A 27,598-nucleotide genomic window follows, 5' to 3' on the forward strand; every position below is an offset into this window, starting at 1 on the left:
TAGAACGAAAGACATTGGGAATAAATATGGGCTTCATAATACACAAATGCCGTTTTGGACCCAATAATGCTAGAATGAATCTTTCATACAATTTTATACTATCATGTAGGATTTTGATACTCTAAGCAATGGAATCCTAGTCCTTCAAGAGCTAATATGACATCGGAAATATTCCAATATTGGAAATTATAAGGYGAAATCTTATTGTCTCTTAAGCTCTTGGGCAAGTAAACTCAGCCTGAGATGTCTTCAAAGACATGTTTTTACACACCATGCATCATAAACACTGTGATCTTTCCATTTTTATTTTTTTTAACTTTCTAGGAGCAGTGCAGTCTATAAAAGGCACCTAATTTCACCCTTACAAAATGGAAGGTTAGATCAGCTGGTGCATCTAGCACCAACAATCAAGTTTTGCCTTTCTGAGGAGAAAGAAGCATCACTTAATCTTCTTGTACTTCATATTCAGAAATTATGGTAGACTTCTTAGCCTGTTTTCCTCCTAATCCCCAAGCTGTTTCTCAATCCTTTTTTATAAATGTGGTTTAATTTCCTGGAAGCATCTCAGTTGAATGGTTCCATATTAAATATTAAGTGTGAGAATCCTAGCTGTTACATAATTTTAAGTAATTCAGTATTTGTTGCATTCATCTTAATACTGATTTTGAAATCAGCATGTCATGGAGTGTGACATCAGATACCGTAGAGAACCTGCCTGTTAGCAGAGAAACCTGTCTAAAAGTGGCTTGTAATATCAGGGCCTACCAGATTTGCCTGGCAAAGCCATCTAATGGACCTTTTTCTGCTCATTCGCTTTCAAGGTTCTTGTTCAGTGTTTTTCCGTAAGTCTCTTTCTTCTCTCCTATATATTCACCCAGTCTCTCCTCTTGGATATTAAAAGTAGCCTGTTACCCAACAGTTAAAACATCAGCTCTTTCCCAAAGCCCWGTTTTTCTTTATTACCTCCTTTGAGTATTTTGTCCTCTATGGATTATACATTAGATCCCTRTCATCTATTGCACTGCTCCAGGAATGCCTGAAAGCTCTCCCAGCTCCTCACAGTGACACGAGCTGCTTAGTTACGCAGTACAAAGCCAGCCTGAATGCTTTAAACATGCTAAATTATGGGCACTGACTTGCTGTACATCCTGTCCTGCCACAATGGGGTGACCTACCACTAACCACAACTCTTCATTAGCAATTGTTGACTGGAAATTCTGTTTACGTTCAGATCCTGTGGGCATTAGTAGAGGTCAACTGAGTAGGGCATGCAAAAGGTAAATGTTCCCTGCACCAGGAGCTTGCACCGACACCTTGCCACACACTTCTCTACACAGAAGCAGCCTGTAGCCACTGAGGATTCATGGATGGCAGCACAACAGAGTTGAACACAAGCCCGAAGCTACTGCTGGGCTTTGCACCGTTCCACCTGGGCACTTGTGTCTAAGCAAGGTCTCTTCTCCCAGGAGCAAGGATTGCTGTGGAAAGCAGAGGAAGACTGAGCTACAGCAACCTACTCTGTTCCTTTGGCGGCTGCCAAATTAAAAAAAACAAATTCATTCACGTCATATGAAAAGAGAAAATGCAGAGTATAAGCTCTCAATGAACTCTCAGTGTCTGTGTGTTCAAGTTCCTGTTTCTCCAAATTGCTGACCTTGAGTCTGTGCAAAACTCTTAGAGATGTTGCAGCTTGTGGTTGAGTTCACCTAGAGGCTTTTGCTTTTAGCCTCTGGTATTTAGGAGCTGTATTAGTTATGTTCATCAGCAGTGAAAGTATGTACCTTGCTTTGTATGGGCTTGGACAAGAATGGGCAGACAAGGGTTTTTTCATACAGCGGATCTTGGGCAAGCAGTTAGGGTCGTGTGGGGCAACGTGGGTGGGAGATTGGCTCTTTTGGGTTAGCTGTGCAGCTGCGACTGTGTGCTGGAGAAAAGCACGGAGGAATGGTGAAACCAACGTGTGTGATCAAGTTTTGAGACTCTCTGTGCTTACCCCTTCCAGACTCAGTGCATGGTAGAAGAGGAGCAGCGAAACGGTGTCTGTCCCAGCTCCCCTGTCCGAGTGCCTCCAGAGTCCCCTACCGCACAAGCGCGCTCCCTCCGCTACCGCCGCGTGAACAGCCCCGAGTCCGAGCGCCTCTCCACGGCTGATGGCAAGGCGGATCCGAACGAAAGAAGGTTTGCTCACCCTCTGTAGCCTCCTCTTTTCTAATACTTACTTCGAATACTATGATTCCATGATTCTTAATACTGTCTTGAGGATGGATAGTTGAGGCCAAGCCCATCGTTAAATCAGCAGTCRCTGGGAAGTCTGTTCTGGGTGGGAAAATCCGGGACTTGGCTTATGACCTCTGTGATGAGACGCTCAGCTCACAGAGCAGTGAGATGTTTGATCATAAGGAGAGTTAGTAGGAAAGATTTTCATCCTCTTTTTGAATGGGAAAGACCCCATGAATGGAGGGAGGGATATTTGTGAAAGCAGAGAGAGGGATGAGAGAGAAATTGCACAATCACTAGACTTCAGTTACCAAAGTCATTTAGGTGGGAGAGAAGAATGTATCTTCTTAGGATACATGTTTGGATACACCTGTTCTGAGAGCTAACCAACAGCAATTGCTTGGATGCACAAAATATGCATGATATCTAAAAGGTAAACCCTGATTTTGTTGAGCATTATAGGAATATCTTAACTCAAATTCACCACAAGGAAAAGAGCAAGAAACAAAAAGCAACAAAAATAGCAATGAAAACAAGTTGTTTAAGGTACTATGTGCTGGGAAATACAGTTGTTACAAGACACAGGGCAAGTAGAAGTGCATGTGACACTGCTCTACTGGTCACCCATTTCACAGCCTTTGTTTCTCTTTCTTCCTTTTCCCACTGCAAATAAGTGCATGGACTGCAGTTGTATGATTTGGTGGTGAAATGACCCATCTAAATGAGGTGGGGAAGACACAGGCCTTCTCCTACGAAAGGTCTGACAAAGAGGGGCAATATTTGAAAATGAAGCAGGATCAAAAAGTCCCTCTGGGTGTGGCTACGATCTTTGCAACTGGCTTTTTCTCGCTGAGGGGCTGTCTTGGCCATCAGGGCTTAGGGAGTGCTTGAAAAATATTTCTGCGTGGCACTGGAAGTTGTTGCTATTTAGACTGTGTCAGTGAACATTACACTACCTTGCTACCCCTTCTTAAACGTTATTTGCCATATTTCCTTCCTGCTCCTCAAATTCTCCTGAGATCGCCTATGCTTGTTGAGCATTTTAGTGAAATTCCTGCTGCACAGGGGAGATCAAATATTCTTGCTCTCCTCAAAGAACATTTGCTAGCACTGTAGAGGGTTCAATAGCCACCTTGGAGTGCAGTAGAGGTGAAGATGCTATAGGAATCCAATAATGAAAAGTCACAAAATCACACAGGATCACAGAATGGTTGAAGTTGGAAAGGACATCTAGAGATCATCTAGTCCAACCCCTTGCTCCAGCAGGGACASCTAGTCAGGGAGTAGATTTTGGGGGTGGTTTTATTTATTTGTATTTTTTTATTAAACAAACAAACAAAAAGAACATTCCAAGGAGGAAGAGTATCTTGGTGTTGAGGGGTGATACTGATTTGTACTCTGTCATTTACAAGGAAGAATGATGCTGAAATTGAGGCATTTAAGGGAGAGTGTCTTTATGTAGATTCCAAAGAATTGTTTTAAGTCTGTCTGAAACCTATGAGGATGGTGAGAAGAACTGTGGAGGATTTCTCTCTTTTGACCTCTGATTTTAGCCATAAACCTGATGCATTTTTAATGGTGTCTTGTTCTCGCTGCAGATCTCGAATGGATTTGCCTGGCTCTCCGTCGCGGCTCGTGTGTTCCTCCCAGCCAGCCCAGATGTTATCCATTGATACTGGCCAAGCAGACCGGCAGGCAAGCGGTAGGATGGATGTGTCTGCTTCGGTGGAACACGAAGCCCTCAGCAATGCTTTCCGCTCGGTACCCCTGGCAGAGGAAGAGGACTTTGATAGCAAGGAGTGGGTTATCATTGATAAGGAGACTGAGCTGAAGGACTTTCACCCTGGTGCAGAGCCAAGCACCTCTGGAACCACAGATGAGGAACCTGAGGAACTAAGACCTATTGAAGAGGGTGAGGAGAGGAGGCGCTTGGGGGCAGATCTGGCAGTCAGGCCGAAGATACAYGATGGGCGAAGTCGGGCTATGCAGCCTGTGACGGAGGAGGACAGTTCCCACAGACACGAAGGACCTTCTCAAACAGTATCTGACAGTAARCACGAACAGCAGACAGGAAGTCCAGCCCACTCCCCCCTGCACTCAGCACCAGCTACCCGACAAAGGAGACGGGAGTCTGAACCTACTGGTCCTCAGAGACAGGTAAGATCCTTAAGCAGAGTCTCCTTGGCTCTGATCTGTATCTCATTGCCTAGTGTAGCACGGTCATTATCTTGGGAGAGCTCAGCTCTGCTGGAGCAAGCTGTGATTTCCAGCATGGATGTTGTTGCGTGAGACCCTTTCTGCCAATGTTTGCAAGTGTTGTGAACACCTCAGAGCTACTCCCTACAACTAATAATGTTATTCCCTGCTAAGGACGTCATGTTATCAATATTGTTCAGCCATTTTGGCACAGGGGCAGGAGGAGAGCGTAGATCTGCTTGTGGATATCTTTGAATCATTTCTCTTATTGTTAACCCACAGCGATTTGGCTGCATGGAGGTGTTGCTCCCAAACCTTCTCCATCTAGATTCTCAGTGAGCAACAGCAGGATATAGCAAGAGAGTGCCCTCAAACCTAACCACTCGTCAGCAACGGGCAGGCCCAGGGCGATGCAGAGCACAAAGTAGTTCCAAGTCAAACTTTCTTTGCAATACCTAATGCAAAGCTCAGAGCAACCATGTGCACACACACCGTTGATCGTACTTCAGGGCCTGGCATTGCTGCTACCAGGTATTTACTCATGGAAATGGTCACTAGCTCCCTCAATTTTTTCCAGGAGTCACAGTGGAGTGTTTTGATWTTCACCTTTGTCTGTTAGTGAAGATTTCCCATGTACACCTTACCCCATGTACATGTGATCCAGCAAACCAGGTCAGGTCTCGGAGCACACTGGTGTTAGGGACAGTGCACAGTGATACCCATCTCCTGCAGGGGCCTTTGCAGTCTGCATGTTCCCTTCTGTGCTCCCCTTCACTAACTTGCTCTGCAGCAGAACATTTGTTGGGCTGGTAACACGGGTGGTAACAAAATTGTGTGGACCACAGGAAAAGAACATCCTCTCTCCATCCTTGCTTTGACTCTTCTCTCCTCTGGATCCCAGAGCGATACAAGAAAGCAAAGACTGTTAGTTTCGGGAGCAAAGCATGAATGATGCAAGAAACTATTAAAAAGAATCAAACCAAATCCAAGATGCATGGACCCACTGTAAGAAGGAGCAGGGACACTTCACTGATATATTGAGCATACCCAAACAAGGCCAGAGGGGCCTTCAAGAAACACAGTCACATAGAGGAACTAGGCAAGGTGGACATGATGCAGTGTGAAGGATGTTTATTCTCAGTGATACTCTTAAAAAAAAGAAAAAAAATGTCATCCTAAAAATGTCATCCACGCAGGCAAACAGTAAATTAATTTCCTGTCAGTAAACAAAGATAATGAGTAGTTGCTGCTAATGTGTTGGGCAGCTTCAGTTTTCCAGCAGGCAGCTTAATCGCTCTTGTGTTCTGAAACACACTCTAGTTACTCCTGTGCATAGCTTTGGACTTTGTAAWTAGCTGGGTCAGTTCAGTTGGGTCAGTTCAGTGTGGGACCCACACTGAATTTGTGTGGCTCCATAAGGGAGTGCAAAAACCTCCTTCAGTAGAGCAGAGATGGAGGGACAGTTGGTAAGAACTAGCGTTTTGATGACGGAAAAGAGCAGCTGACCACGGGTTAATGGAAATATTGAAAGCCTCAGTGTCTGCTAGCGGGTTGGGCATCCTCTGGGTCTGTGTGAAACTAGGACTAGATAGTGTGTTCACGAGTTTATCTTTCTCTTCTTTGAATCTTTACTGAGATTTTAAGATAGGTAAAAATGCCACTGAATGCAGGATTGCCATCCCTAAGGCCACTGATTTTCTTGTATGGATTCGGGATCTCTTTGTTCTCTTTAAAGTAGGTGGGCATGCTTTGGTGTCAGTGTCTACAGCAAGGGAGTAATCCCTGCTTTGATGATTTCCTCTGTTCCTACAGTACATGAGCCATTACTTGTTCCTTGGAAAAGACTGCAACTGCTGGATTATCGCAGAATGCCACAATGGTTCAGGTTGGCAGGAATATCGGGAAATCATCTGGTCYAGCCTCCTTGCTGAAAGCAGGGTCAAGAACAGCAGGTTGCTCAGTGCCATGTCGAGTAGGATTTTAAATGCCCCTTTGCCCCTGGGCAACTTGTCCCGGTGTCCTGGATCCTTTCACTGGGCACTACTACTACGTGTCTGAATCTGTTGGAGTGGGACGGATTATGGAAGGATGCTGCAGTGCAGGGGTGACAGGTGGTGGTGCCCTAGTGAAATGGTGTGGGCGCTGCTGCAGGGAAAATGAAGTGCTGAAGAGATTTCTGGAGAGCTTTGAACGGCCTGGGGAAGCTTCTGTCTGCAAAATTCTCACACGTTAGCTATCCTCCAGGTCCAGCTGACAACAAGGCAACAGCAGTGGAACACTGATCTCCCGGGAAGCCTGGGTATGGAAGACCAACAGGACTGTCATGAAACCCAGTCCAGTACAAGCCCTTCCCTCTGTGCACTGCCCAGCAAAGGCTGAGCCCTTTGATCAGCAGGTTATTGATCACATCAATATCACTATAAAATCACTATTGATCAATCTCAGTAATGCTGGGGCCTGACCTCCCATGCAAGGCAGAGGGTTACAGCTGGCTCGAGGTGTTGGGATGCTCACTAGCTCAGCAGGCAGCCAGGACTGTTCAACAGGACTCTTAGACTTTAATGTTCATATATATTTTGTTCATATATACTTTGGTAATGTAGTAACCAGTCGCTCCTCATGGTTATGCAAGTAACATGCAGATAAAACTGTATAAAGAGTTATGAAAAAAAATAAGTAAAGGAAATCTTGAACCAGAACTTGTGTTTACATGTTAATCCTGGCATAGGATTCCTCCTGCTATCAAAAACATTTATATCTAGAGCTAGCAATAGGGTTCAAGGATTTATTCAAGTTCTCAAATATGCTGAGTAGATTTGACGACGATAACAACTTAATTCTAGCTTCTGTGTTGTAAAAAAACACAATTGCTTGTAAACTTAGGAATTCTGTGAACACGGGTGTTTCTTGGCGCTGATTCTCCCTTTCTGCTAGTGCTCTTGGCATTGTWCAAAACTTTTGGAAAAAAAATGTCTAAAACTTGACTAAAAAGACCTTCAAGATCATCAGATCCAGCTGTAAAAGCATGACCRCCCTGCCTGCAAACCCATAGCTCTTCGTCTGCCTCATCTATACGTTTCTTGAACGCTGCCGGGGACGGTGACTCCACCACTTCCTTGGGCAGCCTCTTCCAAGGCTTCACCGCTCTTTCCATGTAGAAATTTTTGCTAACATCTAACACAAACCTCTCCTGGTGCAACCTGAGGCCATTTCCTTTGGTCCTATAGGTTTTTATTTTGCTGAAAAGATTGACCCCTGCCTCACTACAACCTTCTTTCAGGTAGATGTAGGGAGTGATGAGGTCTCCCCTGAGCCTCCAGTYCCATCTCCCAGAGTCAAGAACACTGTGGAGGGACATGATTATGTCTCCTTAAATACACTTAAATGTGTATTTTGAATCATCCTTTTTAAAAAAATCTCCCTTGGTGCTATCTAGGCATGTTTTTTGGGGGGGATGACCACTTCAGTGGTCCCACTATGTCACTGCCTCCCTCTGTTGATCTTAGGTCCTCGCACGAGGGCAAAGAGAAAGAGGAAAAATGTGTCTCACAACAAGACCAGGGCTCTCACTCTTTGAGTGATCTGTGCTGCCTTTTGGACTTACATGGCGTAGAGCTCTGGGATTACCCCAGGTCTGTTACCTGAAGGAACAGTTTGATTTACACTGGAAAGGGAAAGCTCAGAGGGGTTCCTGGTGATGATATCTTGGGTCCTGTGGCCCCAGATGCTGGAGCAGTGGGGAGTGAAGTGCTTGGCAACCCCAGAGTACTCCCAAAGTAGAAAGCAGGAGGAAAGGGCAAAAACAACCACTTTACTGGCTCTGAAATGGAAAAGAAAGTGCTGAAGCAATGGATAAGAAGCAGAAGAAGGTGGGCCAACAGAGGCACAGCACTGGGCAGAACGGATCAGCTGGGGAAACGAAGGTACAAAAAGGTGCTAGGTGTCATGGTTTCCTTTCCCTTCTACAGCACCTAGTGTGAGCTGCTAATCCAAAGGGACCTGAGGGACCATTTTGCAGCGGGGAGAAATGAGCATTTGCGAAAAAGGAGGTAGATTCACATTGACCCTCAGTCCAGTTTAATTCCCATAAAACTGCCCTTGTTACCTGTTGTGGCCAAGGCGATTCTGTGGCCTGCAGCTGTGGCAAGGACGATGCTACAGGAGAAATAAAGCTAGTGTATGCATATGAAATGCAGGGGATACAGAAGTCAAAAGCTTAAGCTCAGTAGTAATTTTCAATTACACTTAACATTTCCRTTGAGACCCACTGAGCTCTATTAACGTCACATTTCCCTGAGCTTTCCCATGAGAGGTGTCTTAGGGTTCCTGTCCAAACAGAGCAGGGTAGATGTGATGCAGGAGATCCAGGCTTGTGGCTGCCAACAGTGGGATTAAAGGAGCCCTTCCAGCTCTGACTGTCCTTTAGGCATCAGGCCATGAGTTAATGGATGGGGCATGTCTGTAACTTCGATTTAAGCCTGCAGGCAGCAGCACCTGAACGTTTTTGCTGGGGCTTTGCCCCTCTATGGCATGGCTCAGGTTTATGGCACGAGCTGCTTCGCCCCGTGCTGTACAAGAGGGGTATCCAAATAGCTGGCACTGTCCTTTTGCGTCCGAGAAACCTTTACCATGTGGAGATGCTGTATGCACTAGAAACAATAATTACAATTATGTTGCCGCCCGAACTTAAAATCTAATAATATGAAAGCCATTGTGCTTGTTTGTGCAGCTTACAAATACTAAATCCAGGACCAAATCTCTACGCTGTGCAAGCACAGAAATGCTTGCTATAAGGAGAAATTGTAGTTGTTCTCCAGAATTTGTCACTCTCAGATACTGAGCCTCAGTGTTGCAYGTTTTTTATCTGCACATCTGTTCGGTGCAGTGAGATGCATCTAGGACTACGTGAATRATTGCTTTTCACATTTAATGCCCATTGCAAGATAAGTAGTTCTTGGACAGAATTCCACAATTTGGAAGATAAGGTACCTGCCCCAAAATGCTGCAGAGAGATGTAGGTGGTAGACAAGTGATGAGGCTGATGCTCAGTGCTTCTCCTCCCAGGCTTTGTTTACAAGGGTGACTTTTCAGTCAGGGCAGTATTAGCTTAAGAAAAGACCRTATTATATTGCCTTTGTGGTGGAGACTTCCCCAAAGGAATGTATTACAAGGAAGGAGATGGATTTGGAATGGAAAAAAAAAATCCAGGAAAAATGATCTGAAAAAGGATCTGTCTTGGAGGTGGAGGCCTGTGCATCCTCACAAAGGCACACTTTGCCTAGCACAGGYGGAAAACTGTAGAAGAGCTTAGCATTTTTGCAAATCAGTCCTGTGCTGCCTCTCTGCCTCATTCACTGTGTAGAGGGAAGTTGGGCGGGGATCTCACCACGCTACAGACCCAGACCTCGAGCTCTGAGGGTGCTTTCCCTTCCCTTGCCATGCCAGGATCCCAGAAAGGGGATCCAAGCCTTTATCTTGTGCCCGTGCCCTCCTGTGGCACTGAAATGATTGCAGATAATTACACCCTGCCTGCTTGTTCACATGTTGCCTGTCCTCCACTTGCTCCCCAAACCCTGGAGACATTAACACTCCCCCTGCTCCCTCAGTGTAGCTCCATGTAAGTGCRTATTGGCAAGTCAGTAGTGCAAGCCGAAGAGCAGGGATGTCCACGAGCAGGGGTGTCCACTGACAGCCCCCGAAGTTGCTTTTGCCCCGGGGCAGCTTTTAGGAAGAGCCCATGAGAGGGCCCCTGGGAATCCCTCTGTGTTAAGTAAACATAATGATTTTAGTGACAGGGCTTTTGTGTTCTCCTACACGTGGTTTCCAAGTGTATTCTGAATTTGCTGGGTACCTGTAGGGAAGAGGTGTGATTAGCCAAAGGGCAGAGATAGAGCGAAGCCAGAGGAGCGGAGAGGTGAGGCGCGTGGCCCAGAGAGACCTTTCCCGGTAGCCAGAGGGGACTGATGCCCACGTGCCCCCAGTATCGTTCCCGCTCCCGTGTGGCTGGGGAAAGCAAGGCAGGCCCGCTGTAACTGCAGGCTCCGCTGGTGTCCGTAGGATCTTTGGGAATATTTAGACCCAGGAGAGTAGGTAAGGCCCCATGTAGAGCGAAAGCGTTTTCCATCCGCCAGCGAAGATGTCTGCAGCATGCGCATCGCAAACCAGGGGCGAGTCAAGTCTTTGCCTGACACCTTTTCCTCCACTCTTCTTGGTCTTTTTCAGTTGGAGGAGGACAGGCCTTCTCAGCACTCCCTCCCGAGGTACAGCCCCCTGAGAAGACTGGCGTCCTCCGTTTTCTCCTCCTCAACCCTGGAGACAGAGCACTACCCTCACGCTGGTGGTACTTTCATACAGCGCAGCCGTTCGGCGGAGAGCAGCCCCGTGCGCATGCCCCACCGCAGGCACCTGCCCCTCGCGGCAGGAAACCACAGACTCATGCCTTCCGTCCTGCGCATTTCCAGGTCCCAGCTCCAGCAGGTGTGGGCCCGCTTCACACACAAAACATAGGCCCTTCAGGGAAGCTGCAGCCTCCGTAATGCAATAATAGAGCCCACCTGCCCACAAACGTGTTTCCACTTAATGCAATATTGAATCCCAGACAACACTGGCCTAAGGTACTGTAACTTCCAAAGCCCCTGCGACCAGACCCCACCGAGACTGCAACCATCTGCCTTCCCAAACCTCCCGGCAAGCTGGGCAAGGGGCTGCGGCCTCCTCGAGGATGAGAACGCGCGTGGTGAAGCAGGCCGTTCTTGCCGAGGTGGAGAGCAGGGCTCGCGCCGGCCGCTCGCCGCGGGGCAGGGAGCGCAGGGCGGCCGCGCCGCGTGCTGGCGAGCAGGCCCCACGCCAGCCCCACGCGCCCGCAGCTTGCGGCGGCAGCAGGGAGGCCGAGGCGCCGCCTTGCCCACGCAGCTCGGGTCGAGCTKCCTCGGTGGCCGAAGCCGTAGGCCGTTTCACTCCATCTCGATGCAGGCAGCCTCGCACTGGAAGCTCACCTGGGGCAGGACCTCAGGGTTTGTCCCTCTTGTGGAGTTACGTTCACGCATCTCTTGGTTGCTCTGGCTCTGGATCCAGCCGTCCCTCTGCCTTGTTTTCGTTGCAGTTTTGTTCCCAACCACATCATTCCATCTCTGGCTTTGCCTCTACTCCGTGACCATGAACCAGGTTGTCTGTTGGCCATGCCTAAGCTGCTCCCAATCTGCCTGCCTTCCCCCAGAGGCTCAGACTGTCACGAGTTTGGATAGCAAGGATTTTCTTACTGATCCAGCTGTATATGATGCTATTTCTAAATTCCRGAGATTTTAGGCACCTCTGGCTTTTGGCCTCCTTGCTTCTTGGCCTTGCTTGGAAATGCCCGTTATAACTGATCTCATTTGAGAAATAACCTGGCAATTACACTGAGCCCAGAATACCTGTTCTTAGCAGACAGACAAACAAACAACAAMAAAAAAAAGGAACTTTCAGGAATATTAAGTATTATTCTGCCRTTTTTCTAGAACCTCAGAAGGATGGCAAAGCCTTACTTTGTCCCAGGATAACCAGTTTGGCCCAGAGAAGGATTTTGCTTTATACTGGAGCAACACCAACTTTCTGGGTTTTGGGGGGTTTTTATTTTTGTTTTGTACTAATTAGGTCACCCCTGGTGGTGGAATTTTGGCCTCAGCGCGTTGTGTGCAGAGCCCCTGGAGCTCTTCTCTGAAAATGCCTTGAATCTCAGAGGTGACAGGAGACCAAATTTGATTTAAATTGTTCCAAGTATCCTTATTTCCCTGATCTGCAKGGATAGATCACCGTTGTCAGTATAGTTGCTGCTTAAAGCACTAGGTTGTCTGGAGATCTTCTGTATTTAAGGTGATGTAGCCTCTGTSTCCTGTTGAACAGATCTGTTGGTCTGGTCTTCCAGGAGATGAGGTGTTATGGGTGCTAAGCTTAAAGAAGAGGGTCCTGGTGCATAGGGCTTTAGGAGAGTGCGAGTCAAAAAGGAAAAATACTCTACAAAAAGTAGGCGAGCCCGGGATGTAGACAGCAAAGCAGATGGAGAACTTTGCCAGCTGGGAGAGCAATATGAGGGCCGGGAGTTGAAAGCTTATAAGTAGCAACACGGTGGTGCATTGAGCAGGTAGGATGTTTCCAGCAGAGTTATGGTGAATGCTTCCCTCTAGCTACAGATTTCTGCAGGTGTAGCAGTGCTGCCCAACATCTCCTAACCTCAGATTCATGCTTCTCTAAGCAAAGCTACAAGTGCAGTCCCAGGCAGGGTGAGATGGTGCTTTCTGGAGCTCCCAGGACCTGCTATGGTCATCGAGCATCTCCCAGGACACAGAGAGGCATCCGCCTGCCTGYGGGGATGGAGGTGGCTGAGGCAGCTCACCTCACCTGCTCACGTCAGGGTAGTCACAGCTGGCAGCTTCCCACGGTCACTCCTGTGACTTGATTCCTTCTGATTTGCTCTACAAAGGTGAGTGGAAACGAGCAGGACRTTTTTCCCCTGGTCAGTAGAGTTGACTTGGCTGCAACAGCAAGTTCTGGGGAAAGGGGAGTTTGGGGAAGAAGGAGATTTGAAATGATGTTCACTTGGCACAGTCAGTTTTAGGAAGGAAATTCTGTAGAAACAGAAAAAAAAGAATAGTTTTCCAGAAAGAAAAGGCAAATAAACAAGATAAGATAATTAGATATCAGGACAGGATAGTAAACTCTAACCTGACAGTTTTGGCCAATGCAATAAATAGCTCACATGTAGCTCTGTGCTAAACCCTAAAGGGCAGTAATCTACCCAGTACTACTCATTATTTTATATAAAACTCCTGCCAAATAAATTTGGTACTGTTCTTCTGACAAGATCAAATATCTGACTGATAGTTGACTTGCACAGACTTCAGTGAAGCTTCTGTCTCATTAAAATTATTAATAAATTGAGATCTAGCTAACCAGGCAAAGCATACTAGATACCAGTATCACTTACAAACAGGGATATTTCTTGTTAGGGCTCCTTATTTACTGACCTTCTCTCAGTGCTAGTCCAAGTCTTTCCTGGTTATCAAGAAAAGGGGAATCTTCTGTACTGGTGAGATCAATAGTAGGGTCCATATGGAAAAAAAAATTAAAACAATTCTTATCACCTGAGAAAGGAAAAGAAATAGGAGTTTCTGTAAAACCAGCTGTGTGGGATGAGCTTGCAGAAGACTGTCCTTAAAGACCAAACTACTAAGTGACATAAGTGACGTGCTCACTGCTTAGACATACCAGCCTGCAGAGAACATGAAAGACTCTTTAATCTGCTAGGCAAAGATACGGACTAAATTGCTGGAAGAGAAAAGAGATAAATTAGCTAAGCTCCAACCAGAAACACGATCCTTATTTGAAAGATATAGGTAGGTGATGATTCACTGAAATGCCTTAGTAAAAGATGCACTGAATACCCTCCCCTGTTTAGATTCTCAGTTAGGGTGTGTATTTCTAAAGCAAACCAGTTTAAACATCGTTTGGGTTCTGTGCTCGAACCATGGGACAAGCTGCTGTGGCCTGGCTTTGGGGGGAAGGCTTATTTTGTAATCAGAATGGTCTGGCTGGCTTCTGAAAATCAATTCCAGGCAAAATAATTGGCACTAATAAACGGAATCCTTTTGTTGCATTAGTTTGAAAAGGGCTTTATAAATAGTCAGTTTGCAAGTTTTTTTCTGTCATCTTTATCTAATGCTGTAACAAGTACTCCAGAATCCACATATGACTAAGCAATAGCGGGAAAATAATACAAGAAATGTGAAAATAGCTTTCTTTTTATACTTACGGAAGTGTAATAAATTAATACTAAAAGCAGTTACAGTGCAAGTCTAAAAACCCTCTTTGAATTGTGTTTTATGCCTCTTATTGATTATCTTACTTTCGTAATGATTTCAATGATAAATGTAAAAATATCCAAAAAATCAGTTATCAAAGGAAAATAGAAAGCACAAAGCAGGTGTCACACAGCCATTTACATGGAAGGCTCCAGGCCTGTGTGCCAGGGAAGGGGACAGAAGTGCTGGCTCTCCCAAAAACACCCTCGTGTGCCCATCCCTGCCATCCCATCCGTCCCCTTCTGCTCCTCCATGTGTGGCAGCACCTGTGTCCACCATTGCCAAGGGCTTTTTGCTTTTGTTTTGGGTTTTTTTTTTGTTTTTTTTTGCCAGTGTTGAGGGGCAGGTAAGTGGAAGGGTTACATTGCATCACCTCTGTCATTGTTTAAATATCCTCTAATTAAAGTGTTGATAGTGGGTGAAGTAGAAATGTCCTGTGAGAGCCAGAAGGGTGATCCAGGCCCGTCTCGGCACTTTTTCTTCGTTATGAGGAATATCTCTTGCTTTCTGTCCATCTCTCTGTGTGGTGGGTCTGAACCCAGGCATTTTGATGGCCCGGGCTGTTGTAAGATTGTTGCTCCGAAGGGGACACACTGATCCAAAAGTTGTGTTCCTCGGGCTCAGGGTCCTTGTGGAAGCCTACAGCCTTCCAACGTGGGCTGCTGCTTTCCTTCAGCGTGAAAGACGTTGACGCCAAGAGATGACTTTCCTTGTAGCTGCTGCTCTTCCTGTGGTGGTTCCTCGAGGGTCTCCAAGGCTAGAGGCAGCTCAGCTCATGTCTCCAAACCCTGCATCCCGATGACTTTGTGAGAGAATTTGGGAAGCTGCTCTAGATGCCTTTCATTTACTAGGGACTCTGCTGAGGACAAGAGCTTCGGTGCACATTCCCTCCTGCAGGCCTGGGAGGCAGCAGGCACCATCTGAGCTTTGAAGGGCTTTGGTACTTGTGACCTCCACAGCATGGTGAGGAGCACTGGCCTCAGGCATTTGGCTGCAGACTGGCCTGAGGTAAGGCAGCTGCCCCCAGGGCTGACTAATGCTCTCCTCTGGGATCTGCCCTTCTCCTGCATCTCCTGAGGGGCAGAGATGTTGCTGCCAGCACGTTAGTTGATGCTTCAGTGTACTCCTGAGTGCAAGGACAGCAGTCAGCTGCAGCCCCACGATGCTGCTGGGCTTTGCATACGATGACCACGTGCTCACAGGCAGCACCTCCTTGTCGCTGATGCACTGCTCGAGAACCGACCCTGCAGCTCTTGTAGGTTTGGTTGCCATGCCCAAACTAGCTCTTCAACAAAGACAAACCTTCCTTTTTACCCCTCCCTTGTTTCCTGTGCCTGTCCACTCCACAGACTCACCTTTGCCATTCATTGCTTCACCTTAATTGCTCCTCCAGGGTCCCTGCCTTTGCTGCTCCCAAGCATACACCAGATTTGTCTCTGGCACCTCACTGCTGATCTCGTGTTGCACCACACATTCCCTATTGCACCTTGGCCAGCTTCTTGCATTTCCTTTGCCTGATTTCCTTGGAGGAAACAGTGAAAAACAATGCCCATCTTGGCTTGGAGCAGCCTGAACTCTACATGAAAACCATGTAAGGAACAGTGGACCTGTTGGTTGAAGGAACTTTGATTTCAAAGATGGTCGTGGAAGATACCCCCCACTCCCAGGAGAGGAGTTAGCAAAATCCCTAAAATTCTTAATCCGCACCGTTTTTGGCATGGAAAAAATGTCTGTCTCCATTCCCCCACCTGGGAATGGAGAGGGGGATCCAAATAAAAGTAGACATAAATAGGGATATTTCAAGCAGTCAAGACAGAAGGATAACTTAAGTGCAACAGGAGGTGTCACTTGGTTCATTAATTCTAAACTTYAACTGACTAAGGTTTCCTCTCATGCCCTATCTTAGGTGGAAATCCCAGCGTGATGAGTATTTTACCTAAGGACAGATATTCCTCAGTTTGGCACAGAAAATGACAGGTTTTTCCCTTTCCTTAGACTGTGCCACAGGCATTAGGCCATCAAAGCATCTTGGTTTAAACAAGACCCACATTTTTTCCGTTATCCAGATATTACCTTTTTGGCAGCTTGCTCTAAGAGTTTGCTCTCTAGTAGCTTTTGCAGCAGTAAGAAACTGAGTCTTCTGTGAGATGTTTTGTAAGAACCTGTCAACCTTTTTTTTTATTTTTTTCCCTTTTGGTGCAAAAAAAACCTCATTTTTACATGTAATTTTGCACACAGGACTTGTGGAAAGAGCTGTATTGTTTCAGATTGATTGTTGATGACAAGTAMTATTATCCTCAGCAGCTCTCTGGCCCTCCTCCCAAGGCTCAGAGGTTGAGTGACTCTTCAATGCTTGGAATGGTATTTCTTTCCCAAAGATGACTCTAAAGCCAGTTAATACACATCTCCTTTTCTAAGCACTCTCCTCTGTGAGTGCTGAGAGGGGAAAAACAAAAATGCTGTTCAGCAGATGGCTCTACCCTGTGCTTCAGGCATTTCTTCCAAAGAGTTCACTGCAGAGCCTTTAACTACCTCATTTGTCATTTGCTTGCATAACATCTCAGCCTTCCCAGAGTTTATTCAGAAAGGATCCTAAAAGCCATAGTACCCATGCTATATATATATATATTTATTTATGACTTAATAGGCATTGTACTCTAGCCACTTAACCCAAAAGATCCCCCGAGCGCTGTATTTTCCACACGAGATAGTTGTGCTGTTTGCCTCGCAAGGACCTCTGGAGCAGGAGAGCTGCACATAAATCCTCTTCAGAGGATTCATAGGATGAAGCCAGACAGGAGAATTTGAATTCCTGGGGAGAAATTCAGGAGACAGAACAATGTTCCTTGAAGTAGAAATTGTCAGGATGTTGGGACCTCTAGTCCAAATATAACATATTGCTGAGGTGTTTCTTTGACCCTCAAATAGCCAGGAACTCCACTTGATCTCTCTTCTAAAAAAAAAAAAAAAAAAAAAAGCATTATTTGAATGTAGTGCTGTGATTTTGTGTAAATGGATGAATGAAAGAAAACATAATCATTTCAAGTTTAGTCCTCTGCTAGCAAGTAGCGTAAGAACAAGATATTCTGTTGAACTGAGGATCAGAAACCAGCACTGAAAAAAAGTGAGTTGTCCTTTCCCTGTTTTCTAATGCACGTCCTTATCTTGCCTCCATCAATTAGTGTTCAGTGCTATGGGTATTGGGGATTTAGATGCTTACTAGTGGTRCAAGATTGAAGATAGACGGAGTTTTTTCCACTGCTCATGTGGAGAGATTGCTGGAGCATGTCCAGGATGCCTGTCGAGTGTGTCTGGCATCTCTTCCTTTAGCCTGGGTGGAGGTCTTCGTGGTGTCCCACCACGTTAGCATTATAGCCACATAGTTCCTTGCTTACAACCCAATTTATTATAGATAAGTGAAAGTGTTGGGTGACTCRTTTTATTAATCGAGGTGTTTTCATGCCAACCTCAGAGCTTTACCTTGAATGGATACCATTCTGAGATTCTCCCACACAGAATAAGAAAAAGTCCAGCTATCCTAGAACATTCAGAAGAGAACCTTTTCTTTCTTTTTTTCCCCTCTTTTCCTTTGATGGCAAGTAACTAAGGACTGTGTGGAGTAGCTGTCATGCATTTGTCTAGTTCTGCTTTGCAATAACAGAAGGGCTCCAAGAGGCTGTCTGAAGAAAAACTAAGTTGCATTTCCTGAAAAAAAAAAAAAGTGTGAATAACTTGCAAATCTCTCAACTCCTCTTGGTGTTGCTAGTGGCTAAATTGCCCAAGATATTTCTCAACTTGAGAACAAGGGATGTCCTTCTTCCTGCTCTGGTTGCCCTGTAGTTGCCTTCCCTCCCCAGAGTGACTGGAGGAGATGACAGTTACTGTAGAGGCTGCTCAAGGAGAGCCCAGTGGGGCTTCTTGYCCCCATGGCACTGGGGTRGCTCTTGGTGGAGCTTCCCTTTCTYGCTGCACGTATGTCCCCTGTTTGCTCCTGATGCCCACGTGCAGCACCAATGGCCATGCATGGTCAGGCCTTAGAGAAGCATTCCCGTGGCAGTGGGCCGCCCTGCTGACATCCACGTGCTCAGAGGGCTGTTGGAAAGCACCAGCGTGGGGGCATCTGCCTTGGTGGCCCAACCGGCCCCCTCTGCAAGCCCGAGGCTTGAGCAAATGATTTCCACGCCCTGCCCCATCCCACTCTTGCTGCAGTGTCCTGCAGCATTCACACCCCTCTACGTGCTACCAGCTGGTGGCAGAGCATTCTGGTGACAGGAACGGTGCTGCCACTTGGCACCTAATTTATTAGTATGCAAACATATATTTTGGGTAATGTCAAGATATTAAAGAAAACGCGCCAAGGCTGATCATTGCTATGCCATCTTCCTTTTTGGTTGCATTTTGGTAACATGTGCTTCGTGTCTGGGTCGCTGTAACACAGATCTGCATTTGCAGCTCCACAGGACAGCACAAAGATGAATTTATGGGAAATGTTCTAAATATTATTTGATGTATTGCAAATCCTTTATATTACTCCTACCGTTGAGGGAATAATATTACGATGAATGTACATTTTGAACAAGCTGCTAACCATGTAACCTGGGGATTGAAAGCAATCCCCATTTTACATTCACTTGCATGTTTTCTAGCGTTTCAGAAGAAAAATGGCTTTATGTTTGGAGGTTTTATTTTTTCATACACAAAGTGCTTCAGGTTGGTTACCTCACTTGCCTCACACGAATCCCCAGGGCTTCCTCCAACAACCCCATCATCGGTTTAACTATGAGCGCAGTCTGCTGATGTGGCAACATGAAACACAGTGACAGCAAATCGCGAGTCCAAGGAGGAGGATTTCCTTGAGGCTCCTGCCCCTTTAGCTTGGTCCTTCCCAAGAAAAGCCAGATCAGGTTCTTGTTCAGCACCGCTGCTCTAGGGTTATTTCTATGCCCAAGGAAGATGTTTGGCTTTCGGAATGTTTCTCCTTTCTTGCTGCTATGAAGTTGCCTTCACAATTAGGGGCTAGAACAGCCTTTGGATTATCGTTTCCTTCCACGTTGCTGGCCAYTTTCTGCGTCTTTTCTGAGTGATAAAAACGAGGTGCTCCACCGGCCTCCCCAGACAAGTAGCTCTGTGCTGGCACTTGCTGGAGAGACTGGTAGGTGCACATTTAGGAAGATAATTGCAGATGTAGCACCTTTACCACGCTATTGCACCCACCCAAGATGCTAGGAAAACTGGCACAAGCCTAACAGCATCTGAAGAGCACAAATAGGGAGGAACAGAGTACTCATCCGGCATTGGACTGGACTGTCATGTTCACCAAGGAAAAACAAAACAAAACAAAACAAAAAACAAAAAACAAAAAACAAAAAAAAAAAAAAAAAAAAAAAAAAAACCAAGAGAAAGCTTCTGGATCATTTGATGGTAAGATGCTGGAAAGAAGAACATCTCTCTGACATTTATGGTGCTGATTCCTGGAACATGGAGATCCTGAAAGCAAGCCTGGCAGCTCTAAGACCCCTGCTACTTTTACCTCATCTGATGATAGTTTGAAGGAAAAGGCTGCTTCAGAAACTCAGATTCTCGTTTTTCCAGTCACTACTGTAAATCCTGCCACGTCTCCCAGTCCCAAATAAGCTTAGTCTGTGTTGGCAGAGGATAATGTCACTTCCAGGATATGATAAGGTCCTGATAGTCTCCAAAGTGAAGCTGATATTGAGAAGACTGGACTACAGCTCTTGCAGTCTGTTTGCCATCTGCATCTCTCAGGACTAAGGCCTCTTCCCAAACCTAACAGAGTGATTCAAGTCATGTGGGGAACTTGACTTCTGCTTCTTGGACTCCAGCTCCCATGAAGAATCTCAGGGACCAGCATATCCTTCCTTTGCGTTACCTTGTGTCACCTGTTGCCCTTCCCTTGCTGCCAAGCAGGAGAGTCCAAATCACATAGAACCACCACTCTTCAACCAGAAAGTGTACGGGCGTTATTCCTATTGAGAGGAGACCCGAGTGTAGGTAACTGGTTTTGCTTTGCAATTTGTCTGAGAAGCATCATCCACTGGCACCTGAGTTTGCTTGAAGCAGTGGCTCTCAGGAAGGTCCCCTCTGTGCAGGGCTCCAGCATTAGGAGGTGCAACAGAAGGGCTTCCTTGAGTCGTCCTCATCAACTGGTAGGACAGAAGCAGCTCATCTCAGGAGGAGGGCAGCAGGGAGATGGAGAGGAGCAGCCTGCTGTAGCTTTAAAGGCCGTGGTGAGCAGGGCAGGTTTGGAAGGACACAGACGACTAAYGGGGTCCAAAGCTTGTTTTCCCAGAGTCTTTTTATTCTTCCTGTATGTAATCCCTCTAGAGCCTAAGGTGAACCCCCTTTTTGTACTGCAATAACACTGTATTATATGCTTGCACTAATTCTTCTGGCGCACCGAGCATGCAAGACCAGTTAAAAGCTTTTTTTTCAGAAGAAAGCCACTGTATTATTGTGTATATAAAAATCCCGAGAGAGAATTGGAACTCTGTCTCCTGTATAAAAGCATGCACTGATTACCTGTATGTAGACCACGCTGTAAATGCTGCAGAGTACTGTAAAATCCTACACTTGAAATCACAATGAACAGGCAATGTCATCAAAAACAAACAAAACAGAAGCTGTGCAATGGATTTTGTGCCTTTTTTAAATCCATGTATGTTAATCCAGACAATCGGGAGGAAGAAAAAAAAAAAAAAAGCTTGTATACTACCAAAACCTTATTAAAGAATCAAAGGCAGCACCTTGGTGATGGCTGGGTTATTTTGTTTGGTTTCTCGTTCTGGTTTTCGGCTCCCTTTGCTCTCTGGCTCTGGGAAGGGATGTCTGCTGTGGACTCTGCTCGTCCTTGGGTACATGGGAACACGGTGCAGGGAGCACCTGCTAAAAAGATAAATGAGAACCAGGGAGGTGGTCAGTTAAGAGAGGGCTGGGAAGGGAAACCAGGTGTTATGAGGGTTGGAGACGCTCTTGGCACACACTGGAGGGCCACACTGGCTGTGCCCTCCTTGGCACAAGAGCTTGACCTACTGAGGTGAGCTTAGCAGAGGGTCCTTGGGGTAATAGAGGCCAGGAGGATAAGACATAGGTAGAGACAGCTGGGTTTGTCCAGCTTTAAAAAGAGAAGGATCAGGATAGMATCTTGAACTTCCAAGTAAGAGGGAGTTCTTCCTTGAACTACCAAGTAAGAGGCTGATTCTAAACTCTTCTCGGGGGTGAACGCTGAAAGGATGAACTGCAACGGACACAAGCTGGGAAGAGAAATTTAGACATAGAAATTAGATATTAAAGAAAAACTTTCAAGAGGCTTTGATGCTCTGGGACTCTCTTTCTTGTTAACACTTTCAGATGGTGATAGCAGTGAAGGTAAGAAAATACGTGTTAAAAAAAAAAAATTGACCTAGGTGTCTTTTCAATAAAGTTTCTCTTAGCTGGGATTTTGGATAACTTCTTTCGTTTTTCATTTTTGGGGCTATTTATGCACTTTGAGTCTCTCCTTGGTAAATTTTCATCATCAAAACACTCCAAGTCTTCTGTAGATCGGTATAAGCCAAGCCATCTCTATGGTGCTTAGGATGCAGTTCCTGGAAAAGGAAAAAGCAAATCCACGGGGGAAATGGTAGGACAGACAGAAGGCAGTTCCAGTGCTAAGTCCCATAAGGAATTTGTACAGCCAGAGTTACATGAAGGGTTAGTTAGATACCTGCAGCAGGARTCAACAGCAGCGAAGGGGAACCGGAGCAGAAGGAGAAAACTCTAATTTGTATTAGAGCAGTGGCCTGCTATCTAGCTCAGGGTCAGAACTTCATTGCACAGTGCCATATATACACCCMAAACTTCTATTTCCTTTCAGGAAAAAAAAAAAAAATCTGATGTGTTGCAGAAGAGCTGATCAGGAAAAAGTGAAATAAAGATGCTACAACAGTCCACCAGACAAGATGCCAAGGCTGAATCATGGGCACCTAGGTCTGATGCCTGATGGTTCCAGCCAGCAGTGGTGCTGCAGTCCTACACAGGATGTACACTGCAGCACTAGAAAGCAGCTGGGATGAGGCAAGCTAAGAGTGAGGGAGCCGTTTTTAAGGATTATATATGAGTTTGAGCAGCCTGGAAAGTAGAAAACAGAGGCCCTGCAGCTGTACCACCAACCACATCATGTAGGAAAGGGAGTGAGGTAGAGCAGCAAGTGAAATGTGGTTGGCAAAGGGGTGTCATTTCAGTGGGGAGATCAGCACGATGCCAAGTATTGCTTCCAAGAACTGCCTGAGGAAGGAAGCCAAGTGGGTGATTTCTTTTCCTAAAAGCAGGAAGACCATGTTATGAGGCCCAACTGCAGAGCTGTCATGCTGAGGCAAAGAGCAGAGCGGGTCGGGGAAGCTCACCTCAGGCTCATAGACCAACATCCTCAAAACCTGGCTCCTGCTTTAATGAAAGAAGAGCTTTGAACTGCAGAAATACTTTAATACATATTCTAAACATCTTCTGAGTCTGTAAAGCATCACTTCAAAAGCCAGTGCTTGAAGCTCTTCTGTTTGTTATTAGGACCTTCCAAAGGTGCCGTGTGATGCATTATCTATCACCTGCGTGAGTTAAGGGAGAGGCTGTCATTTCCCACCCTCCTTAGCTGAAGGATGACCTAAATGTTTTTCTAAAAATTCATTCTGTGAAGTGCTTCCACTGCAGTTGTCATTTAGACCCCATTAGGATGGTCGTTTGCTCTTTATTTTGCCCCGTGTTTGGTCCTGTGTGTGCATATGGATGAACTCATTGATGTTTCTTCTCTTGCTCTTATTGGCAATTATGTCAGAGGATCCTGCTGATGTGCTGTGGGCAGCGTCTGCTCCACGGACCACAGTTGGAGAAATGTTCCCATCAGCGGTTCAGACAGACAAGGAGCTCCTCTGTCCTTACGTTGCTCTCATGGTTGGACATGCTAGAGACTATAGAGATACTTTCAATGTCAGCATGCATGAGTTACTCTAATGATCACTTTACCGGAGGACCAGGGAAAGAACAAGGAGTAAAACCCATAGAAAACAGAACGAGGAGTTCCTAGAGGGAAGGGGAAGCAGAAGGGAGGAATGAGTAATGTGGAGATGGAGCATGAAAGAGATGTGAAGAGTATTTCTCTCAGAACAAAAGAGTATTGCAAAGTGGTTAGAAAGCAGATTTATTGTGGAGAGGCCTCTTCAACTTTCAGAGCAGTTCAGTGCAGCCTGGGCATAGCAAAGCTTGGCAGAATGGCTCCGGTAAGGCAAGAGAGAATATGGGATACAGAAGATTGGGAAACCCTCAAACCCCACCAAGATTTGTTTGTAAACGGCTCTTTTAGGTCTGGGTTAAGAACTGCTAACCAGAAACTCCTCTGGCAGGTTCTGTGCTGAGAAGGGTGAATGTCGGTACCTGGGTTTGGCACTGATCGAATGATTGATAGACTAGATGTTTTCCACTGGAGCTTCTTACTGGTGTTTCATATGTTCTTGGCAAAGTCCGATTGCTAACTGTTCTCTTTTATCGTATTTTTCTTTTTACAGGCATATTCACTGAAGTCATTTGAAATGAATGGTCTGCCCAAGGCGGTGCCTTTAAGTTTGCCTTATCAAGACTTCAAAAAAGATTTGCCCGACTATTGGGAAAAGCCTAAGGCACCCCAGCGGATAAAGAAAGTTGACTTCTCAAATATTGTCTTGACCGCTCCTTGCAAACCCCCTGAACCTCACCTCAAAATGAATGGGAAAGAGGAAGAAGAAGAGGAGGAGGAAGAGGAGGAGGAGGAAGAGGAGGAAGAGGAGGAAGTAGGAGACGAGATTGATATGCACAGCGGCTCCAGCAGTGACTTGAGTCAAAAAAGCACAGAGCGCAGCCAGGAGTGTGCACCATCCACTCTCCTGGCTGACGACCAGAAGGGCTCCAAGGGTCGAGCTTCCACTGCTGATGGGGATCTRGAACTGGAGGAAGGCTCAAAAACACTAGTGCTCTTTTCACCAGGTGATCTGAAAAAGTCTCCGGTGACCACAGACTTGGCTCCAGAAGTTGATCTGGGGACTCTTGCTGCTCTAACACCGCAGAGCGAGCGGCCACAACCTATGGGTAGCCAGTTAGATGTATCCGAGCCAGGAACCCTGTCCTCTGTCCTTAAATCTGAACCAAAGCCTCCCTTGGCAGTGGCTACRACTTCCTCCCCTTTCACCAAAGTTGAGCGCACATTTGTGCATATCGCTGAAAAGACCCACTTAAATGTCATGTCTTCCAGTGGCCAACTGATGAGGCATGAGGATTACTGCCCTCCTGGTCCATTTGAAGAGATCATTATTGAAGAAGAGATGGAGGAAAACCTGGTGCTGGTAGAGAACGGAAGCATACATTCAGGCCTAGAAGGGGCAGAGACAGAAAGCTGTGCACTTTCAGCTAATCCTGCTGAAATCTCCTCAGAGACAGCAGGCACAGCAAAGCCTGCTGAGGACAAGTTGGAGCTCTTTGAGAAAGTGGCACCCCCGCTAGATTTGGAAGAGCCTGGCAAGACCATTCCCAGAGAACACGAGCTTGAGAAGGCTAAAGCCACAACAGAACACCTTAAGCAAGCAGAAATTCCCTTGGACACACCACAGCAGGGCCCCAGGAGACCTCTGGGATCCAGGTATAGGAGTCGGATACCCATTTTGTTCTCTGAGGAGGACACTGGCTCAGACCTTTCAACTTCACTCTCAGCCAAAGACAGGCTTTATAAGAGGGCGAAGCAGCCTGATTTGGCTCGCCTAGTGATGGAGAAGAGGCAAAACCGTCTCCTTAGGCTGGCCTCAGGGGCCTCCTCCTCAGCATCCTCCAGCGATGAACGGCRGCGGGCCTCAGAAACCCTTTCAGCCACTGGTTCTGAGGAGGACACCCATGACTCTGATGACTCCATCCCGAGAAAGGCAGGGAAGGAGAAGGCTACCCTCCTGGGAAAAGCAGAGAAACACGTAAGCACAAAGAGCAGAATTCCTCGGCCCATCACACCGATGAAATCACCGCTAGAGACAATGAGGTCTGAGGGCTCCATGGCCATCGCCATGCCAGTGCTGTGTAGCTCCCTGCAAGATGCAGCTGCTGCCTACAGGTAAGGCCAAGATTCTGAGCACTGAAAAATGCTGCACTTGCTCGGGAATCATGGTGAGGGCTTTTCTCACCTGTCCTGTTTCCTGCTATCATTTCAGCTCACCTGTGTGCGAAATACACAGTTTCTTGAGATCAGTCTAGCCAGAGAGTCAAGTCCCTGTTTACTTGTTCTGGCTTTGGGGCCCTCTTCTCTTCCATGATTCTTCCATCCTTCAATTAAAACCCTTTCATGGTTTGGTACTGCTAATATTAGATCTTTCCTGAGTTCAGCTTTTAGCTCTGTGGCATGATTGGCAGGACCTTGTTCTCCGTAGGGAGACCTGTCTTGGCTACTGCAGGGGCTACAGAGTTCCTAAGTGGCCCCTGGATTTTCAGTGAAGAGCACAGTCTGTTTTGGGGTCTACTTCTGTGCGACTGAGAGAGAGAGATCTTTCAGGGAGCAGAACCAGGAATGACAGATAGGTCTTAGCCTTCTCTGAGTCATGCCTACATGGCTCCAGGAGGCCTCAACAGAGCTGATATGCCTGTGCTGACTGTCCCACTGTGTGTAGTGGATGTCCCAGAGAGCTCATTGCCTCAGAAGACAACCAGTATGTGAAAAGCTCAAGAGAGGAGGATATATAAATACATACGGGCAGTGGTGGTGACCTGGGACAATGATGTGGGCCACCTTCAGATGGTTTAAATTTCACACATGTCCCTGTGTCTGGCTCTTTTCAAAGGTTTCCATCTCACTGTTTGATAAGCATGGGAATGTAGTTAGAGCTGGGTCTTCTGAATTCAGCCTTGTCCCGTGCACCCCAGTGCAGACTTTCCATCTGTTCTTGTGGCTGGACATCAAGTCCAGGAGCAGAAGTGCTGCTCCGGCCCTGCCACAGGTTCAACAAATCCTGCCCTCTGAGAGACAGGAGGTAAATGGCCTGTTTGGGTTGATGTATTTGCCAGCAGAGATATAATCATAGATATAATCATAGGCCTGGCTATAGGCCTGGCAGACAACCTGGCTTGTGCCTAAAGCAGAGATCTTGTTCTCCTACTGCTGGAGTCACCTTGTGATTGTCCAGCAGCATGCATGCCAATGCTATGGTAGCCCATAGCCCAGTGCAACAATTCTTCTTCATCCTCCTCTCTTTCCCTGCAGGCTTCAGGCACAGAGGCCAGCTGGAAGTCTCCCCAGTGACTCCCGACCCACCCAGACACAGAGCCGGCTTCCTTCTTCACCGAATTCCAGTGCTCTTCCTCCACGAAGCGGCTCACGGAGGCCTAGCTGTGCACCTCCTCGGAGTCCTGTCCTTCCTGCAAGAAACCCCAGTGCTACCCCCAGGAGCCAGTTACCACCTAGGAAGGAAAGCCCTTCCCCTTGTCGACAGCGTAAGCCGGGGACTGGTACTCAGCGAGTCCCACCTTCCCCCCGACCTCAGCCCCAGGCACAAGGCCTAGGGCCGACAGGAGACTCCCTGCCCTCGCCTGGTGTGGCCAAAAAGGGACAAAGAGGCAAAAATCAGACTCAAAGCCCAGCAACCAAAGGAAAGCAGGCGTCCTCGGAAAGTAAGGCAGCTGCCAGATAATGATCTTCTTCTGCCAGCCCGAGAGACTGGGTAACTTGTGCATATAGGCTACACTTGAGATGCTGCAGCACAGCCTTCCGCGCGGGAGCCCCCGGTGTATAGCAGTAGCCGTTCTTCAGCGCTTCACTCACTCTCACCCCACACTGTCGCCACCAGCTCCCACGGGCCTGAGCGCCTCCGAGCCACGGAGCCTTCTTCAAGGGAAGCCCCTGTCCCCGGCTGACGCTTGCTAACGCACAGCCCCCAGCAGTGACTCGGGCCCCTACCTCGTGCCCAGCCTTCCTCCCTCTCCTCATATCCCCCTCTCTCCGTTAGCAATAGCCGTTGCCAATAGCACGCGCCGACCCGGGCTTTGGAAGCGGGAGCGGAGATGATGAGGGTGAGGCCTGCTGGAGAGGAAGGCTCYTGTCCGCCAGGCAGCTCCCTCTTCTCTCTTTGCTGGTGAAACACCAGTCCTGGCCACCGTGTTCTCCCTGAGGGTTGCCTCACCTCCTGCCACCTGCGTGAGCAAGGGATCGTCACGAGCTCAGCCAAGAGGAAGGCACGTGAGCTGAGGGGAGCAGGGGGGCTCACCCTTCCTCAGGGGTCTCTGCCAGCAGGTCCAGGAAGACAGGCCTTGTGGGATGCTCTCAGCTCCTACCTGCTCCGACACGTCCCACAGAGAGG

At 47.0% G+C, this 27,598-nt stretch overlaps 1 protein-coding gene across 1 annotated transcript in view; it reads left to right on the top strand.

The window, feature by feature from the left end:
* The window catches only part of TTBK1 (tau tubulin kinase 1), a 67,382-nt gene extending 40,441 nt beyond the window's left edge, over positions 1-26,941 (top strand). The window contains exons 12-15 of the mRNA XM_026041708.1: positions 2,003-2,178; positions 3,816-4,374; positions 23,804-25,365; positions 26,506-26,941. Of these exons, the coding sequence (XP_025897493.1) occupies positions 2,003-2,178; positions 3,816-4,374; positions 23,804-25,365; positions 26,506-26,932 (2,724 nt within the window). The 3' untranslated portion in view covers positions 26,933-26,941. The remainder of the gene's footprint in view (positions 1-2,002; positions 2,179-3,815; positions 4,375-23,803; positions 25,366-26,505) is intronic.
* The last annotated feature ends 657 nt before the right edge of the window (positions 26,942-27,598 follow it).

Source organism: Nothoprocta perdicaria, unplaced genomic scaffold (genome assembly GCF_003342845.1).
Source record: "Nothoprocta perdicaria isolate Ctin4 unplaced genomic scaffold, notPer1 scaffold_290, whole genome shotgun sequence".
Lineage (NCBI taxonomy): Eukaryota > Metazoa > Chordata > Aves > Tinamiformes > Tinamidae > Nothoprocta > Nothoprocta perdicaria.